General features: G+C 45.1%; 1 protein-coding gene across 2 annotated transcripts; it reads right to left on the bottom strand.

Moving 5' to 3' along the window:
- Positions 1 to 58: 58 nt before the first annotated feature.
- On the bottom strand, positions 59 to 18197 carry LOC139406450 (lysine-specific demethylase RSBN1L-like). 2 transcript variants are annotated; one of them, XM_071149046.1, is made up of 8 exons: positions 17688 to 18162; positions 17290 to 17433; positions 16389 to 17071; positions 7322 to 7459; positions 5312 to 5454; positions 4894 to 5061; positions 4663 to 4771; positions 59 to 3464 (listed from the first exon to the last, which is right to left on the bottom strand). In XM_071149046.1, exons 1-8 carry the CDS (start codon positions 18154 to 18156, stop codon positions 1707 to 1709), a joined length of 3612 nt encoding a protein of 1203 aa, XP_071005147.1. In that variant the 5' UTR covers positions 18157 to 18162; the 3' UTR covers positions 59 to 1706. The 2 variants fall into 2 exon arrangements, with proteins under 2 accessions (XP_071005147.1, XP_071005157.1); XM_071149056.1 differs by lacking the exon at positions 17290 to 17433 and having other exon boundaries at positions 17688 to 18197.
- Between the last annotated feature and the right edge of the window lie 2165 nt (positions 18198 to 20362).

The following is a 20362-nucleotide window of genomic DNA, read 5'->3' as shown; positions in this document are numbered from 1 at the left end:
CACTATAGTGCTGAACCACCGCCATACAGATTGAATGAGCACAATGAAGAGACCATTGTAATATTAGGAACCTTTTATTGAAAGGTTCTGGTCAGAGTATAAATCACACTACCAAGTCTTAATCTCAGGAGATCAAAGGCATTTACAACAGAGTTTCTCACATACATCTGAAATAAAAACAGACTGAAAATGATATAAATAAGTTCTATGGAAAATAAAACTCAGCTTACAAAAAATATATGCATTTATGTATACATTTTCTCACATCAGTACAAGTACATCTATACTGTACAGATTCGGTAAGTATCATTTACAGCCCTGTGTTGAATCATTCAAGACTGGTCCAAAAATAGCCCCTAGCTCTGAGCCCTTCAGTGTTGACAAACCTGAAGTGCCTGGATAGGTATAAGCAATATAGTAGAAGCTCCCCATAGCATACAGGAAGGCTAGTTCTACATTCCAAATAGAGCCCTATGCCTACTAACCACTTCAGTATAGTCTAGTGTAGACTTCAAGGGTTTGGGGTTAAGAGTCGATTTGTAATTGAGCCTAGATGGGGAAACATATTGCCTACATTCAACTAACCAGTCCCTTCAGATCTGCAAATTTTAAAGGGGGAAAGGCTAGGAGAAGACAAAGGAGCCAAGGAGCTGTTTTGGGACCTAGAATAGGTGCCTGAAGAACATAGTGTAGCTAAGTAGTGCACAGGCACTAACGCACGACGGGTCACAACGCTTTTCATAGAAAGAACCTACGTAGATTCACTAACAAACGTGAAGTGAGCTACTTAGCGTACATTCCTTCTTCAGCCCTCTTCAGACGCTATGAAATGCATCCTTCCTCAGAGAGTGCACTACGTGGTGTAACACCTGGGTTTGTCACACATTCAGAGGCTAACTACCGTAGCGCCTATTGACGATAGTATCTTGTGGCCAGGGGAGTTTTAAGAACCCCGACGCTCGTTCTGAACATTAAAATGCGTCGCTTGCGGTATGGTTTTGGAAACATAAGGAACGCATCTTTTCATATTAGCAACAAAATAATATTTTTTTAAAGGCTAAATTACTACACACCTAAATATGATGAGGGTTCCCACACAGCCATATTTCCATGTTACTGATGGAAATAAAAGATAGAGGCGTACCTGTGCTAATTAGTTATGTAATTGGTAGACAGACTCCAAAAACGTGTTGTCACTGAAAAATACTGTCGGCTGTAGCTGTTAAAACCGGTTAAACAGTCTACCATACGTGTATATTTTACATTTGTGAAATTATTTTGATATGAAAGTAGAGGGATTTATGTTTCTTGAACCGTACCGTAGTTGAGAATCGATTCACATTTAGCTGGAGTATTTGGCTGTTTTGGCTGCCAGAGCCAGTTTGCCTTTACACAGAACATGTAAGGTCCATGGACTATAAGGAGAAACTTTAGGCTGCTTTAGTCCATTGTTGGACTAGGTTTTACCCTCCAACTGTATTAGACCAGTAATTACTTCCAAGGAATGGAGGAAGAAAGAAAGGATGCATTTCAAAGTTCCAAACAGGGCCTTACTGTAAGTTGTAGCCTGATCCCAGATCTGTATATGCCTTAGCCAATTCAACTCCTCTGTGTATGTACTATGGCATGTCAATTATAGTATTGCTGAAGCAGCAACAGATCTTGGAGAAGGCTAAGTAAGTTGTACAATAGAGAGAACTACACGTTCATAATAAAAAGTCTTTATGCTGTGGATGTGTGGTGTGTGGTTTCAGGGGGTGTTTTAACGAGTGCTGCGGCCTCGTGTCCTGGAGAGGAACTGCAGGTTTGGTGTGTGTCGTGTCCTTTACTTTTGGTCCTTTAGAGGGCGCTAGTGTCCGACTCTCAGACTTGGAGCTAGCGCCTCGACAGTCACTGTGGTGAGACCTGTCTACCAGGGAGAGGGGCGGGGCTTGGAGTGCATCCATAGGCTTAAAGAGGTCAAAGGTTACGAGTGTCCGTGGGGGTTTGTGGTACGAGGGGGGGCAGCTAGGCACAGGGTGAGGTTTCTTCCTCTCGTCCTTATGGTTGACCTCTCGATCTCTCTTTCCTTCCTTCACATGAGAGGGTGTGGGTCTAGGAGAGAGAACCTTCCCATCCTCCTCTCTCCCTGGATTGGGGTGTGTGGATGGGTTACCCTCTTTCCCCTCTCTATACCCATTTCTGTCCTTCTTTCCATGAGAGGGTTTGTGTCTGTGTGTGCTGCTCTCTCTGCCCTCCTCTCTCTCTAGCCGTGTGTGAGACTGTGTCTGTGCACCATTACCACCTCTGTCCCTGTCTCGTTCCTTCTTGATTTGAGGCTGTGTCTTTGAGGCAGTGTCTGTCTCCCTCACTCCCTTCTCCCTCTGGGTGTGTTGGGGTTGATGTGTGTGTTTCCTCTCCTCATCCTCCTTTTTCCTAATGGGTGGAGATATCTGTGTTTGTGTGGTGATTTCCATAACACTCTCATCTTTCCCCTTCTCTTTCTCCTTCACTCTATCCTTCTCCTTATCTTTCCCTCTCTCCCTTTCTCTGTCCTTATCTTTCACCTTCGCCTTCTTCTCTTTCCCCCGCTCCTCCTTCTCTTTCCCCCGCTCCTCCTTCTCTTTCCCCTGTTCCTTCTTCTCCTTCTCCCTCTCCACTTTCTCCAAATCTTTCCCCTTCCCTTTGTCCTTCTCTTTCTTGACTTGTGGAGGTGTTTGTGTGGCTGTGCTACAATCTATTACCCTCTGCCTTTCATTCTGGACTTGTGGAGGTGTCTTCTGATGTCTTTCTTCCTCGTCTCTCTCTATGCCAGCCTGCTGTGATGCCTTTGAGAGTTCACTATCTTTTCCATCTCCCTCCATCAGCACTTGTGGTGGCATCTGTGTGGGTGTAGTGCCATCTCTTGCTCTTTTTCTCACCCTCTCTTCCATCTTGTGATGGTCATCATCCTCCTTTCTTTTCTTGATTTCCAGTAGTGTTTCTGTGACTGCGTTTCCTTTCCCTCTCTCCTCCTTGACTAAAGGGAATGCCAGTGTAGCTGTACAGCCTCCTCTCTCTGCTCCCTCCTCCCGTGTGTCTTCTTCCTCCTTGCAAACTGACAGCGGCTCCTGTACGGACGTCCTTGCCCCTGCCTCCTCAGTCTTTATGTGCGTCTGTGGCTGTGTAGGAGTGTCCTCTTTCCCTCCCTCCTCCTCCCCCTCCTCCTCCTCACTTTCCTCCATTTCTTCCGCTTTCTCTATGACTTGACTTGTTGCCTGTGTAGAAGTACAGCTCTCCTCCTCTTCCTCCCTCTCTTGGTCCAGGTGGTATTGTCTGAGGCGGATGTGCCAGGCCAGGCTGCAGACAGCAGACACAGTCTTGAACTGGTGCACCACTCCCCTGGGGATGAAGTAGATGTCGTCGTGGTAGAGCTGGATACGGGCGTAGCGGATGCCCTCTCTCCTCAGCTGGTTCAGCTTGGCATCATCTATCCACTGCACACACTACAGGGAGGGAGGGAGAGTGAGTGTGTGGGAGGGAGAGTGGGAGGGTGGGAGGGAGAGTGGGTGGGTGGGAGGGAGAGTGGGTGGGAGGGTGGGAGGGAGAGTGGGTGGGAGGGAGAGTGGGTGGGAAGGAGAGTGGGTGGGAGGGAGAGTGGGTGGGTGGGTGGGAGGGAGAGTGGGTGGGTGGGTGAGTGAGTGGGTGGGTGAGTGAGTGGGTGGGTGGGTGAGTGAGTGGGTGGGTGGGTGGGTGAGTGAGTGGGTGGGTGGGTGAGTGAGTGAGTGGGTGGGTGGGTGAGTGGGTGAGTGGGTGGGTGGGTGAGTGGGTGGGTGGGTGGGTGAGTGGGTGGGTGGGTGGGTGGGTGAGTGAGTGAGTGGGTGAGTAAGTGGGTGGGTGGGAGAGTGAGTGGGAGAGTGGGTAGGTGAGTGGGTGGGTGGGTGGGTGGGTGGGTGGGTGAGTGGGTGGGTGGGTGGGTGAGTGAGTGGGTGAGTAAGTGGGTGGGTGGGAGAGTGAGTGGGAGAGTGGGTAGGTGAGTGGGTGGGTGAGTGGGAGAGTGAGTGGGTGGGTGAGTGGGAGAGTGAGTGGGTGGGTGGGAGAGTGAGTGGGTGGGTGGGAGAGTGAGTGGGTGGGTGGGAGAGTGGGTGGGTGGGAGAGTGGGTGGGTGGGTGGGAGAGTGGGTGGGTGGGTGGGAGAGTGGGTGGGAGAGTGGGTGGGTGGGTGGGAGAGTGGGAGGGTGAGTGAGTGGGTGGGTGGGAGAGTGAGTGGGAGAGTGAGTGGGTGGGTGGGTGGGTGGGAGAGTGAGTGGGTGGGTGGGTGGGTGGGAGAGTGAGTGGGTGGGAGAGTGAGTGGGTGGGAGAGTGAGTGGGTGGGAGAGTGAGTGGGTGGGAGAGTGAGTGGGTGGGAGAGTGAGTGGATGGGAGAGTGAGTGGGTGGGAGAGTGAGTGGGTGGGAGAGTGAGTGGGTGGGAGAGTGAGTGGGTAGGTGAGTGAGTGGGTGGGTGGGAGAGTGAGTGAGTGGGAGAGTGGGTGAGTGGGTGGGTGGGTGAGTGGGTGGGTGGGAGAGTGGGAGGGAGCAAAAAAGGAGGAGTGAAAGGGGCAGTAGAGGAGATTACTTTGTAGGTTAAAGCCACCATTGACACACAATCATTGGTTAATAATCTGTTCTAATGATCCATGTAGAATCCATAGATCTTAGAAGTACCTGTGAGAGGGGTGGTTCGTACAGGTCTAGCTGGAGCCTCTGGACCACTTCAGGGAAATCTCCAGCGTGGAAACACACAACGTCTTTGGTAATCCTGGCAGGAGCATCACTACAGGGACAGTCAAGGGGAGAGAGACACTGTCAGCAAGAGGAGCTCAGGTGTGTACAGATATGGAAGGGCTGTGTGTGTGTGTACTAGATCAGGGGTACAAAGGCCAGGTGTGTACCCACCCCTCTCCACAGCGCACAGCCTTGAGCACCCCTACGGCGGCGGTGGTCTGTCTCTCGAAGCCCTGTCCGATGTGGTCGGCGTGGGCTCTGGTCCGGTCCTCAAATAGCATCTCCCTGGGCTCGCTTGCCCGCGGCAGGTACTGCAGGTTCTTGATCTCATTGGTTGACCTGGAACAGGGGGAAATGTAAATTGACCTTAAAAGTAGTAACAAAATGCCAAAGGATGTGGCATAAGGATAACAAATTCTAAGATACCTCGGACTACTTCACTGTTGTCAGCTATTAAGTCTAATGTCTTATGTCATGTTGGTGGCTTGCTGCCATGCCTTGGTTCTTGTCCCTACCAAGCCTAGACGTAAACGCAATCTTTTCCCTATGGTGGTCAAACAACCATGCCAAACAAAACAACGCAACACACCTCTTTCTCTTGTAGGGGGACTTGGGCATGTCAGCCACAGGGATCATCTGTTCCCCTGGTCTAACCCACATGATGGGCCCATCATCACTCTCTGTGGGACTCCGCAGGCGCAGGCTGGAGAACGTGCCCCAGGGCAGGGTACGCTGGGACCACACACACAGTTACACATCACCTCATTTACTTTGATATATTTACAGTACCAGTCAAAGGTTTGGACACACCTACTCATTCAAGGGTTTTTCTTTATTTTTACTATTTATAAGTTGTAGAATAATAGTGAAGACATCAAAACTATGAAATAACACATATGGAATCATGTGGTAACCAAAAAAGTGTTAAACCAATAAAAATATATTTTAGTAGCCACCCTTTGCCTTGATGACAGCTTTGCACACTCTTGGCATTCTCTCAACCAGCTTCATGAAGTAGTCACCTGGAATGCATTTCAAAGAAACACAAGCAATGGACATTAGACCGTGGAAACCTGTCTTTGGTCTGATGAGTCCAAATTTGAGATTTTTGGTTCCAACTGCCATGTCTTTGTGTGACACAGAGTAGGTGAACGGATGATCTCCACATGTGTGGTTCCCACTGTGAAACATGGAGGAGGTGTGATGGTGTGGGGGTGTTTGCTGGTGACATTCAGTGATTGATTTAGAATTCAAGGCAGCATGGCTACCACAGCATTCTGCAGTGATATGCCATCCCATCTGGTTTGCGCTTAGTGGGACTGCCGTTTGTTTTTAAACAAGACAATGACCCCAAACACACCTCCAGGCTGTGTAAGGATTATTTGACCAAGAAGGAGAGTGATGGAGTGCTGCATCAGATGACCTGGCCTCCACAATCACCCGACCTCAACCCAATTGAGATGAGTTGGACCGCAGAGTGAAGGAAAAGCAGCCAACAAGTGCTCAGCATATGTGGGACGGTTGAAAAATAATTTCAGGTGAAGCTGGTTGAGATAATGCCAAGAGTGTGCAAAGCTGTCATCAAGGCAAAGGGTGGCTACTTTGACTTTAAATCTAAATATATTTAGATTTTTTTTAACACTTTGTTTGGTTACTAAATGATTCAATGTGTGTTATTTCATAGTTTTGATGTCTTCACTATTATTCTACAATGTAGAAAATAGTAAAAAATAAATGAGTAGGTGTGTCCAAACTTTTGACTTGTACTGTTTGTCTAACACACAGCACTCACCACATAATGTGGTGATTTTCATAGTCTTAAAAATCACCACAAAAGTACTGGTCAACAGAAACAAAACAGATCTCTGAAAATGTCAAAATATTTTACATTCAATTATAGCGCTGTCATAGCGGAAAAACTTATCTAGACAAATCCCAATTGTTGGAAATGACATGGGAATACTGATGGGAGATGCCATCCTTCCGTAGCCTATTTGAAGCTTGCAGGTCACAGGCTATAGCCTAGCTTTAGTCTAAATCAATGTTGATCAAAACAGTTAAATAGGCTAGATTGTAATGTTGCTCAGTAAAATAGACATATAAAATATTAGGTTACAGACAAAAGTGAACTATTCACTGCTCTCATTCTGGCACACGATGATCATCACAAAGAATTGAATCTTACTCAAATATTTGATCAACAGAAATAAGGAAACATTTCTGAAAACCTCATGTTCTCCATCAAACTACAGGGATGTTATTATGAAAATACTAAGCTGGAGACTACAGATCAATTATTTTAGATACAACTGAAAATACACGTTAAAGTTCACTGCCAGACAAGTCAAAACCATTTGCTGTCTTGCGCTGCAAAAAAGCTGCATTTAAAAAAATGTATATTATTTCGAATCCATTGGTAGGACCCAATTTGGATCTTATTCTCTCTCAGGTGTGACATGTTTTGGGTCGTATCTGGTCCACCTCAGATCCATATCGGACATAGATTATTTATTTTTTATTACCGGATCCTGTCGGGGAGGAATTTAACGGATCCAATTCGGATGTTTGGGATCCGAGAAGACCTATACTCTACACCCACCTCAAGGAAGGGCGATTCCTCCAGCATGTTTATGAACTCGGGAAAGTAGTCTCCCACCTCCTCGTCCACGGCCCCCACCAGGCTGACCTGCCGCATGGCCCCCGCACGGTACGTCCCCTGGGAGTAGGTACGCTTCACCTGGGGACAGACAAAGAATGGGAGATGTGAATGGACAGATACAGTGGGGCAAGAAAGTATTTAGTCAGCAACCAATTGTGCAAGTTCTCCCACTTAAAAAGACGAGGCCTGTAATTTTCATCATAGGTACACTTCAACTATGACAGACAAAATGAGAGAGAAAAATCCAGAAAATCACATTGTAGGATTTTTTATGAATTTATTTACAAATTATGGTGGAAAATAGGTATTTGGTCAATAAACTTTTGTTATCTCAATACTTTGTTATATACCCTTTGTTGGCAATGACAGAGGTCAAACGTTTTCTGTAAGTCTTCACTAGGTTTTCACACACTGTTGCTGGTATTTTGGCCCGTTCCTCCATGCAGATCTCCTCTAGAGCAGTGATGTTTTGGGGCTGTTGCTGGGACACGGACTTTCAACTCACTCCAAAGATTTTCTATGGGGTTGAGATCTGGAGACTAGTCCCTTTGCAGAAAAACAGCCCCAAAGCATGATGTTTCCACCCCCATGCTTCACAGTAGGTATGGTGTTCTTTGGAGGCAACTCAGCATTCTTTGTCCTCCAAACACAACGAGTTAAGTTTTTACCAAAAAGTTATATTTTGGTTTCATCTGACCATATGACATTCTCCCAATCTTCTTCTGGATCATCCCATCCCCACGGGGTGAGATCTTGTGTGGAGCCCCAGATCGAGGGAGATTATCAGTGGTCTTGTATGTCTTTCATTTCCTAATAATTGCTCCCACAGTTGATTTCTTCAAACCAAGTTGCTTATCTATTGCAGATTCAGTCTTCCCAGCCTGGTGCAGGTCTACAATTTTGTTTCTAGTGTCCTTTGACAGCTCTTTGGTCTTGGCTATAGTGGAGTTTGGAGTGTGACTGTTTGAGGTTGTGGACAGGTGTCTTTTATACTGATAACAAGTTCAAACAGGTGCCATTAATACAGGTAACGAGTGGAGGACAGAGGAGCCTCTTAAAGAAGAAGTTACAGGTCTGTGAGAGCCAGAAATCTTGCTTGTTTGTAGGTGACCAAATACTTATTTTCCACCATAATTTGCAAATAAATTCATAAAAAATCCTACAATGTGATTTTCTGATTTTTTTTTCTCATTTTGTCTGTCATAGTTGAAGTGTACCTATGATGAAAATTACAGGCCTCTCTCATCTTTTTAAGTGGGAGAACTTGCACAATTGGTGGCTGACTAAATACTTTTTTGCCCCACTGTAAGTGGGGTACACAGCTGCTGAAATAGTAAATAAGGCTTGAAAGACATCTACCAACAGACAGAAGATTAACATTCAACAAACTCCACTTTTCAACTTTTCTTTTACCATGCAAATTTCGGGTCAGTAAAAATAACCACTGAGGTTGAGAATTGTTGCTGTAATTTTGACAACACAGTTTAACCTAAATACAAGCACTCGGCTGATTCATCATCTTCTTCCCATCATGCAGAAATGGACTGTTAACACCGTAACACATTATATCGCAAGACAAGCTGACTATCTATCCATCAAGAATCCATTAATGTCAGCAACATCTAGCTGTAGCAGGTGTCTCTCTCATGGCCCAATACACACAGCTACTAATGGTAACAGAAGCTCACTAATAACCCTTCAACACCCTGCAGTGTTTGTTCACATGATGGAATCAAGTCGAGTAGTAAGTGACTGCCTTTCATTTTCAGCATCGCTGAATGTTCAACCACGTGATGTCTCAGAGAGAGCAGTAGACCTTTCAAGCTATCTGCAGGGAGGAAGGAAACAGGGTTGCTAGGATACAGGAGTAAGAGTCCCTGGTCGGGCGGAAATATAAATGCAGATTCTGAACGGAAACAAACACTCTTAGAATAATCAAGGAGTCACACTAGCAGGACCTAGTGCAGAGTTAAGAAGTCACACATAGCCTAGCTTTCACAAACATAGGAGGGAAGAGAATGAGCTGATTGGGTCATCCTTGAGGTGTTCCATCTCCAATCATGTATTTAATATGCATCTAGTGAGGACCCCTGACAACAGTGAGTCGAGGAAATTTCTGGTTGTGACAACCAAATCATATCGCCGTCTACAACCAAGAGGTAACCAAAAATAGCACCTGCCAACCAATCCGAGACGCCAGCGCAATCAAGACGTTACCAAGAATTGACCAATGAGAATAGAGCTATGGAAGTGTCCGGAACTAGAAGAGGAGTGCCTCTCCTCTGTCTCTAACAGACATTTCATCCAACAGTAAAGTTAAAACGTTCGCGGCTTATATGATCTTTTTCTGAAATCAGAAGTTGTCTGCTCTTTTCAATTGGAACATCTATCACTAGCAGGTACAATCATCACGAGTACAGTTGGCTAACAACTTAGCTAGCTAGCTACAGTACTTACTTACTTAGTAGCGAGCTGCATGTTTTGACAGGTTGCCAAAATAGTTTGTCTCTTCATGTCAGCCCCAATATTTCCATACTAGGCTGAAATCCTAGTGTGATTTTATAGCAGGCCTAAGTTTTGTTGCCCAGCTAGTTAAAGTCAGATAGCTTTAAATTACTTAAATGAATAATGTGGCTAGCTAGATGTAGACATTGAATAAACATGCACTTGCTTATGCTTGTGTGTGTTATAATGTGCTGAGAGAGTTGAGATGTTAGGTAAAGGTTAGACACTGTTCATTTAAAATGTTCCATCTACACACCCAATTTGCTCACTGTGATGACATTTTACATCTTATACTCATCAATAAACTCCCCCCCCTTATTTCCATAGCAAGTTGTCAGATGGGAGCCTTGTCCTGAAAGACACCAGCTTCTACAGATGCACGACTGAGAAGATCCTATCTGGCTGCATCACCGCCTGTAAAAGCAGCTGCACCGTCCCCCGGAAGATCACCAAGGACTTCAGCCACGGCCTGTTCTCTTGGCTTCTGTCTGGCAGACGGTACCGGAGCATCTACCACCAGGCCATAAGACTTAAAAAGCCTGGCTGTCCACCTGCACAATCTGCTGTTCACCTGCACCGTAAGAGACAGAGTCAGTGGAAACTGTGACAGTATTGCTTCCGACAAAGCATTGCTACCTACCGCTCCACTAAAGTCACAGCCCTTGCCTACGCACACTCACATCACTGCTGATATTATTTATATGTACTGCTCACTTCATCTACTTGTTGACATAGCACATTTCACAGTACATACCATTACTACTAGGTTTTACTACTACTTGTATACCTTTTAATAGCTGTTTACCACTTGCCTTATTGTGTTCTTTGTTTTTGACATTTCACTGCACCGTTGAGAGGTAGTCCAACAATGGACTAAAGGAGCCTAAAGTTTCTCCTTATAGTCCAAGGACCTTACATGTTCTGTGTAAAGGCAAACTGGCTCTGGCAGCCAAAACAGCCAAATACTCCAGCTAAATGTGAATCGATTCTCAACTACGGTACGGTTCTAGAAACATAAATCCCTCTACTTTCATATCACATCAAAATACACACACTGTTTTGACCAGTTTTAACACAGTTGTCACTGACAGTATTTTTCCAGTGACAACACGTTTGTGGCATCCGTCTTCTGTTCTCTCTCACACACACACACACACCTAAAAGACGTAGATAGCTAATTACCACAGGTAGTCGACTCTGCCTTCCGTCTGTTTTCCGTAAACACGTGCTCTAACATGGCGACATGGCCGTGTAGTGACTCTAACCCCCATACAGAAGACGCCTTGGTCCAATGACTTACGTGTAATGTAATGGAATTGAGAGTCATTAATTATCAAGGGCTATGTTGACAGGTAGCTTGCAAGTAAGCATTGCATTTCACTGTTTACACTAAGGTATCCTGTGTATATCACGAACAACTTGGATTTGAATTCATTATATTTTTGACAGTAAGGATGCTTGCCATTTCAGGAGACACAGTTCAAAAAGAGTGATGCAAAAACAAAAAGCTGCCAATTACTTTCAAGGAGTACCTGGAGGTCCCCACCCCACCATCCAGTCCACACCTCTACCTGCATCAGGCCTCCCCTCCTGTACAGGCTACTCCACCAGCTTGGCCTCTGTCCGTGCCCTCTAAACCCGTGCCCGGCTGGGACTCTGCAGCCCCCTGTCCTCCGCTCCTTACAGGATGGGCATGATGGAGCCAGCAACCAGTCTCTGTCCATTTTCAATTAATTATAGAAATATAATTATTTGTGTTCAATTGTTTGTCCCTCTGTAGTGTTTATTTAACTATATTACTATTTTTCAAGCTTATACAGCACAATTTTTCATTGAGGCGCAAACAGACATGGTAAAAAACAAACAGTGCAGTTATGCCCTCAGTGAGGCAATCAAACATTACAAACAGTGTCAGTACAGAGACAAAGTGGAGTCGCAATTTAACGGCTCACACACGAGACGTATGTGGCAAGGACAATCATGGATTACAAAGGGAAACCAGCCACGCCACGGATACCAACATCTTGGTCCCGGACAAGCTAAACACCTTCAGGTGCTTTGAGGATAACACAGTGCCACCGACGTCACTCCAGAGGACTGTGGGCTCTCGTTCTTCATGGCCGATGTAAGACATTTCAACGCTTTAAACCTCGCAAGGTTGCTGGCCCAGACGGCATCCCTAGCCACGTCCTCAAAGCATGGGCAGACAAGCTGGCTGGATTGTTTACAGACATACACTACCGGTCAAAAGTTTAGACACGCCTACCAATTCAAGGGTGTTTCTTTATTTTTACTATTTCCTACAGAATAATAGTGAAGACATCAAAACTATGAAATAACACATGGAATGATGTAAGAACCAAAAAAAAGTGTTAAACATATCTAAATACATTTTATATTTGAAATTCTTCAAATAGCCACCCTTTGCCTTGACAGCTTTGTACACTCGTGGCATTCTCTCAACCATCTTCACCTGGAATGCTTTTCCAACAGTCTTGAAGGAGTTCCCACATATGCTGAGCACTTGTTGGCTGCCTTTCCTAAACTCTGCGGTCCGACTCATCCCAAACCATCTCAATTTGGTTGAGGTCGGGTGATTGTGGAGGCCAGGTCATCTGATGCAGCACTCCATCACTCTCCTTCTTGGTCAAATAGCCCTTACACAGCCTGGAGGTGTGTTGGGTCATTGTCCTGTCAAAAAACAAATGACCGTCCCACTAAGACCAAACCAGTTGGGATAGCGTATCGCTGCATAATGCTGTGGTAGCAATGCTGGTTAAGTGTGCCTTGAATTCTAAATAAATTACAGACAGTGTCACCAGCAACGCATCCCCACAACAAAACACCTCCTCCATGCTTTACAGTGGGAAGTACAAATGCGGAGATCATCCGTTCACCCACAACGGTTCCACAAATAAACTTTTAACAAGGCACACCTGTTAATTGAAATGCATTCCAGGTGACTACCTTGAAGCTGGTTGAGAGAATGCCACGAGTGTGCAAAGCTGTCAACAAGGCAAAGGGTGGCTATTTGAAGAATCTTCAATATAAATATATATTGGATTTGTTTAACACTTTTTTGGTTACTACACGATTCCATATGTGTTATTTCATAGTTTTGATGTCTTCACTATTATTATACAATGTAGAAAATAGTAAATAAAAAATAAACTTTGAATGTGTTCTAAAACTTTTGACTGGTAGTGCATTCAATCACTCCTTATTCCAGTCTGCTGTCCCCACTTGCTTAAAGATATCCACCATTACTTTATTTGGTACAGGAACAAAGGTAACTGAACTAAATGACTATCGCCCCATAGCACTCACTTGTCACCATGAAGTTCTTCGAGAGGCTAGTTAAGGATCATATCGCCTCCACCCTACCTGACACCCTAGACCTATTTCCATACCACCCCAATATATCCACAGACGATGCAATCGCCATCGCACTGCCCGATCCCATCTGGACAAGAGGAATAACTACGTATGTAGGAACGCTGTTCATTGACTACAGCTCAGCCTTCAACACCATAGTACCCTCCAAGCTCATCATTAAACTTTGGGCCCTGGGTCTGAAACCCGCCCTGTGCAACTGGGTCCTGGACTTCCTGACGGTCCGCCCCCAGGTGGGGAAGATAGGCAACAACACATCCACTACGCTGATCCTCAGGGGCCCCACAAGTGAGCGTACTCAGCCCCCTCCTGTAGTCCCTATTCACTCATGACCGTGTGGCCACGCATGCCTCTAACTCAATCATCAAATTTGCAATGACAGTAGTAGGCCTGATTACCAACAATGAGACAGCCTACAGGGAGGAGGTGAGGGCCCTGACGGAGTGGCGCCAGGAAAATAACCTCTCCCTCAATGTCAACAAAAGCTGATCGTGGACTTCAGGAGACAGCAGGGGAGCACGCCCCCACCCACATCGACGGGGCTGCAGTGGAGAGGGTGAAAAGCTTCAAGTTCCTCGGCGTACACATTGACAACCTGAAATGGTCTATCCACACAGCGCCTCTTCAACCTCAGGAGGCTGAAAAAATTTAGCTTGGCCCCTAACACAGAACCCAAACCGCCTGCGCCATTGTGCGCTATCGTACATACATTTATTTGTCACCCTACACCAAACTCTATCATGACACGCAGGTTAAAATATCAAAAACTCTGAACCAATGACAATAATTTGGGGACAGGTCGAAAAGCATTAAACATGTATGGCACTTTAGCTAGTTAGCTTGCACTTGCTAGCTAATTTGTCCTGGGGTATAAACATTGTGTTGTTATTTTACCTGAAATGCACAAGGTCCTCTACTCTGACAATTAATCCACACATAAAACAGCCAACCGAATCGTTTCTAGTCATCTCTCCTCCTTCCAGGCTTTTTCATCTTTGAATTTATATGTTGATTGGCATCTAAACTTTCATAGTATTACCACGACGACCGGCAAAACAGTTTGTCTTTCAATCACCCACGTGAGTATAACCAATGAGGAGATGGCACGTGGGTACCTGCTTTTATAAACCAATGAGGAGATGGGAGAGGCAGGTCTTCCAGCGCGATCTGCGTCAGAAATATAAAGGAGTTCTATTTTAGCCCTTGGCATCGCAGACGCTCGTTGGCGCGAGCGAGCAGTGTGGGTGCAATAATTGAATAACATGGATTTCTAAATGTATTTTGCAACGTGTCCAGTCTGGTCAGCATGTAAGACTCTCACAAACTTTTATAGATGCACCCTTGAGAGCATCCTGTCAGGCTGTATCACCTCCCGGTACTGTAACTGCACCGCACCCGCAGGGCTCTCCAGAGGGTGGTGCGGTCTGTCCAACGCATCACCGGTGGTACACTGCCTGCCCTCCAGGACACCTACAGCTCCCGATATCACAGGAAGGCCAAAAAGATCATCAAGGACATCAACCACCTGAGCCACGGCCTGTTCACCCCGCTATCATCCAGAAGGCGAGATCAGCACATGTGCAGCAAAGCTGAGACCGAGACTGAAAAACAGCTTCTATATCAAGGGCAGCAGACTGTTAAATAGCCATCGCTAGCCGGCTACCACCCGGTTACTCAACCCTGCTCCTTAGAGGCTGCCTGCCCTATACACATAGACATGGAATCCCTGGTCACTTTAATAATGTTTACATACCGTTTTACTCATTTCATATGTATATACTGTAGTCTAGTCAATGCAATTCTATTAAACTATTACAGTATATATATATAAAGACTAAATATTCCATCCACATACTGTCCATACATCCCATTACACACATACACACTTATACTCCAGACCCAGACATTGCTTGTTCTAATATTTATATATTTTTTAATTCCATTTTGTTACTTTTAGATGTGTCTTGTGTATTGTTAGAAACTACAGCACTGTTGGAGCTAGGAACCCAAGCATTTAGCTACACCTGCAATAACATCTGCTAAATATGTGTATGTGACCAATACAATGTGATTTGATGTATTAGTCAGTGTTCTCCCCTTCCTCTTAATTCACTCTGTGCACAAAAGCCCTTAGCTGAACGCTCCGACTGCATTTTGATCAATTCATATTAGCCTTTGAATGTTCCATTTTATAAACAATTTAATTTTCCTGCATGTGTGATATGTGCACTGATTTCAAACAAATAAAGTATATTTGTCACTCATGTCTTCTTCCAATTCTGTGTTTTTAATGACTTCCTTGATTTACAATCAAAACAACTTAGCTAACATTGTGTTTGTGATGTGAACATGATCTTAAATGTATAGATTAAGCCCTTTATCTTAATTGGGATAAACAAGATGTAACTCCTGTGGTGTTTAAGCTTAACATCGGGAGTCCCATAGGGTGTTGCACAATTGGCCCAGCGTCGTCCGGGTTAGGGAGGGTTTGGCCAGGTTAGGCAATCATTGTAAAATAAGAATTTGTTATTAACTGACTTGCCTAGTTAAATAAAGGTTCAATAAAAAAATAAAAACACATTTACCCTTCAACAAGTTTGAATCCTGCCGGGTTTTCATATTAAAAAGAGATTTACAGGGTAAGAGGAGCGAGGACTGTCGGAAGAAGCCCAATGCTTTCCTACTGTAAGGAAAAGAAAGCATAAAAAAACTATTCTAGGGTAAATACAGCAGCCGGGTCGGCGTCATTGAGTATGTTCACTTTTGGTAGAAAATGCCCACTGAATTCGCTACAATTATTCATTCCTTCAAACCCTCACCCAGGCAATAATCTAACAACATATGGAGCGTCAAAGATTCACCAACGACTTTGGAGCAAAGATAACAAAGCCTAAATGTAAACAAAATGGGTATGGCCCAGATGGAGAGGCTAGTCCCGTGAAGACGCCGGGCTACAAAAACCACATGCACTTCAAAGTCACACATACACAACATCAGCACCAGTGTGTGGAAGTGACTGGTACTGATGTGGTGATTCTTTGGGATGCTTATAAAGCACAACAATATTATACCAGCATTATAAAGCATTCTCTCTCATCCATCCACTGACCTGAGTGTGGAAGTTGGTCATGGTGGTGGTCTCTATATCCTTCTTCCCCAGCACCTCCATCTTGACGGGTGCGTTGGGGAACTTGTAGGAGAAGTAGTCCAGGAAGTCTGGTAGGTAGGAGGCCGCTCCATGGATGATGCCCATGACGTAATGGGCGGCGTCAGCTTGGTCCTCGCTGAATGATAGAGTGACAAACTCCTGGGCGAAGCGCTGCATCTCAGCCGGTGAGAGACAGGCCAGCTGCTGGGTGTAGGCGTGGGCCACCAAGGCCCCGCCGTTGGCCTGCTGTTCCACGTGGATCAGACTGCCAAACTCCAGCACCGCCATGCCGAGGGACGGGGCACTGTGGAGGGGGGAGCCATAGCCCAACCTCTCCCTGACCATGGAGGCTGTGGAGGTGGACACAGAAGTACTAGTGGTGATGCTGGAAGAATCCTGATGGGGACTTGGGAAGGTTTGGAAGAAACTGTTATTGGTGCTGTTGTTACTTCTGTCTGGTGTGTTGAGCAGATCAGGCAGGTCCACAGATACACCAGAACACACAGTCTGGCTGGAGCGGTGGTACATCTTGGGACGGCTGCGTCTTTCCCTCTCGCCGTCTTTGTGCTTCTTTTTCTTCTTCTTCTTTAACTTTTTCAAGAGGAGCTCGTCCTCAGAGTTGAATTTTGGCTTTTCTGTTGAGTCTGCATGGAAGAGAAGACGTGTAAACCAACAGGTGTAAATAAGATTTGCATACATCTTGAAGGCACTAGTCCTGGTAAATGACCTAGCTACTTCACAGCTTTAGACTAAATGTATTATGAGAGGGAAACTAAAACAGTGTGACCACCTCTGACATGGGAATGACAAACATGGCATCAATCTCCAAGCAATCACCACGAAGAGCTTCTCTCACCCATACCTTTCAGTGGCATTTTCACCTCTCCATTCTCCCTCGCAACATCATTCACAACCATCCCTAGGTGGTTCTTCTTCTCCCTGTCCCTCTCCTTATCAGTATCCTTCTCCCTTTTCTTCTCTCTTTCCTCATCTTTGACAGTATGATCTTAAAAATGGAAATGTAATACAGATTATGTAGTAACAAATATATTGATAATGACCAAACAACACATCATTCATGTTCAACTTCTCAAGTGTAGGCCTATCAGTCAGTAGTATTATAAACAGCTGGGCCTAGTGGCATTATGTAGGCCTACTGTACAGTGGCACTGTAACTAATGTTACAATCAGCTGGCCTTAGTAATTTAAAACCTAGTTTCCATGACTTTTAACATGAAATCCGTTATTCAGAAGACTGACCTCGTAACATCTTTACATCACCATTCTCCGTCTTTGTATGGCAACTCGGAAGGCTCACTTTCTCCAGGAGTGAGCTCTGCATTTTAGTGCTCTTCTCTTTTTCCTTGTGACGTTTCTCCTTCGGTTTCTTCACTTTCGAAGGAGAAGCGAGAAAGTTGCTGATCTTGAAGATCTTTCGTGCGGGAGCTGGCGAGGTGGAGTTGCTCGGCTTGGCCGGGCCGAAACTCCATTTCGCTGGGCTTCCATAACTCTGCTTCCCGTTGTGTTTTTCCCCTGCGCACACTACGTCCCCGTTCAATTTCTTTTGCTTCAAGCTCTTCTCCTCAATTCTGACTTTCTTGGGCGGTGGGGGGAAGACATCGTTGGAAGACTGTGGTCGACTCTCAGGTGGTATTTTGGGTACCAAGGGTTTGGGGGGATTTATTTTGCCATTAGCTGCGAAATGCATGGATCCTACGGACTCAGCCATCTTGAAAGTTTCTATTTTTTACGCTCATACGTAACTGCTACGTGAGAGACAGGGAGGGGCGGACCCCTTGTGTAGTACGTCAGAAGACAAGAGGGTGGAGGGGGAAAAACAGTAAACACTTTGCAAACGGGAAAGTCTAGCTGTCATTGATACAATGTTATACTATGCACCCTGTACCTCAGCTACACTGTTACAATGCATATAGTACAATATTGACATTACCACTGTACTGTAACATCTCTCACTATCAATGTGATATGAGATATATCATTGACATAGTGACATACATGAAAGAGATTGGACGATAGAGAATATATGAGTATATGAGTATGAGCGTCTTTCCTGTAAAAAAAATATGAATCCACATTTGACTATTTTTTTTCCCTTGCCTGAGTACTCACTACACCAACCTTTTGAGTGACAATTTATCTCAGTGCTAGAGGCATGACTACAGACACTGGTTCAATCCCAGGCTGTATTTTTTATTTATTTAGCTAGGCAAGTCAGTTAAGAACAAATACTTATTTACAATGACGGCCCATACCAGCCAACCCCAGACGACGCTGGGTCAATTGTGCGCCACCCTATGGGACTCCTAATCACAGTAGGTTGTGATACAGCCTGGAATCGAACCAGGGTGTCTGTAGTGACGCCTCTAGCACTGAGATGCAGTGCCTTAGACCGCTTTGCAACTCGTGAGGTCTGTATCACAACCGTCCGTCAGGGCGGCGCACAATTGGCCCAGCATTGTCAGGGTTAGGGGAGGGTTTGACCGGGGTAAGCCATCAATGTAAAATAAGAATTTGTTCTTAAAAATAAAGGTTAAAAAACATACATAATCACGGCTATGCTGCAATATTAAAATATGCCACACGGTGGCAGCAGAGGAACGAATCACTTAACAATGACATCCATGTCTTGCTGTTGAGAGAGAGAGAGAGAAGGGGGTGTTGACGAGAGAGGGGGAGAGGACTCTTATTGCTGAAATTGACATGGTGACATTATTTAGTTGTTTTCACACTGAATTCACGTTAGTTGACAACTCAAGAAAATGTCAATCAAAACTATACTTTGAACTGACGTCTGGGCCCAGTAGTTAGTCCTGTGCGGACCAGAGTGTGAGGGAGGGAGAGAAAGCTTATTTATTTAACTAGGCAAGTCAGTTAAGAACATATTCTTATTTACAATGACGGCCTACCAAAAGGCAAAAGGCCTGCGGGGACAGGGGCTGGGATTAAAAATATAAACGAAACACACATCACGACAAAAGACACCAAAACACTACATAAAGAGAGACCTAAGACAACAACATAGTATTGCAGCAACACATGACAACACAGCATGGTAGCAGCAACATGGCAGCAGCACAACATGGTAGCAGCACAAAACATGGTACAAACATTATTGGGCACAGACAACAGCACAAAGGGCAAGAAGGTAGAGAACAATACATCACGCGAAGCAGCCATAACTGTCAGTAAATGTCCATGATTGAGTCTTTGAATGAAGAGATGGAGATAAAACTGTCCAGTTTGAGTGTTTGTAGCAGCTAGTTCCAGTCGCTAGCTGCAGCGAACTGAAAAGATGAGCGACCCAGGGGTGTATGTGCTTTCGGGACCTTTAACAGAATGTGACTGGCAGAACTGGTGTTGTATGTGGAGGATGAGGGCTGCAGTAGGTATCTCAGATAGGGGGCAGTGAGGTAAAAGAGATTTTTATAAATAAGCATCAACCAGTGGGTCTTGCGACAGGTATACAGAGATGATCAGTTTACAAAGGAGTATAGAGTGCAGTAATGTGTCCTATAAGGAGCATTGGTGGATAATCTGATGGCCGAATGGTAAAGAACATCTAGCCTCTCTAGAGCACCCTTACCTGCTGATCTATAAATTACGTCTCCGTAATCTAGCATGTGTAGAATGGTCATCTGAATCAGGGTTAGTTTGGCAACTGGGGTGAAAGAGGAGTGATTACAATAGAGGAAACCAAGTCTAGATTTAACCTTAGCCTGCAGCTTTGATATGTGCTGAGAGAAGGACAGTGTACTGTATAGCCATACTCCCAAGTACTTGTATGAAAGGAGGGAGGAAGGAAGGAAGGGAGGGAGGAAGAGAGAAGAGAGGGAAATGGAAAAATATAGTGAGAGGGAAAATTGAGAGACGGAGAGAGACATCACGTGCACTTTAAACCTCGTTAAACCTAGTTA

The sequence above is a fragment of the Oncorhynchus clarkii genome, chromosome 1 (assembly GCF_045791955.1).
Source record: "Oncorhynchus clarkii lewisi isolate Uvic-CL-2024 chromosome 1, UVic_Ocla_1.0, whole genome shotgun sequence".
NCBI classification, from domain to species: Eukaryota; Metazoa; Chordata; class Actinopteri; order Salmoniformes; family Salmonidae; genus Oncorhynchus; species Oncorhynchus clarkii.
The sequence above is the reverse complement of the archived record's forward strand: the minus strand, read 5'-3'. Positions and strand labels throughout refer to the sequence as shown.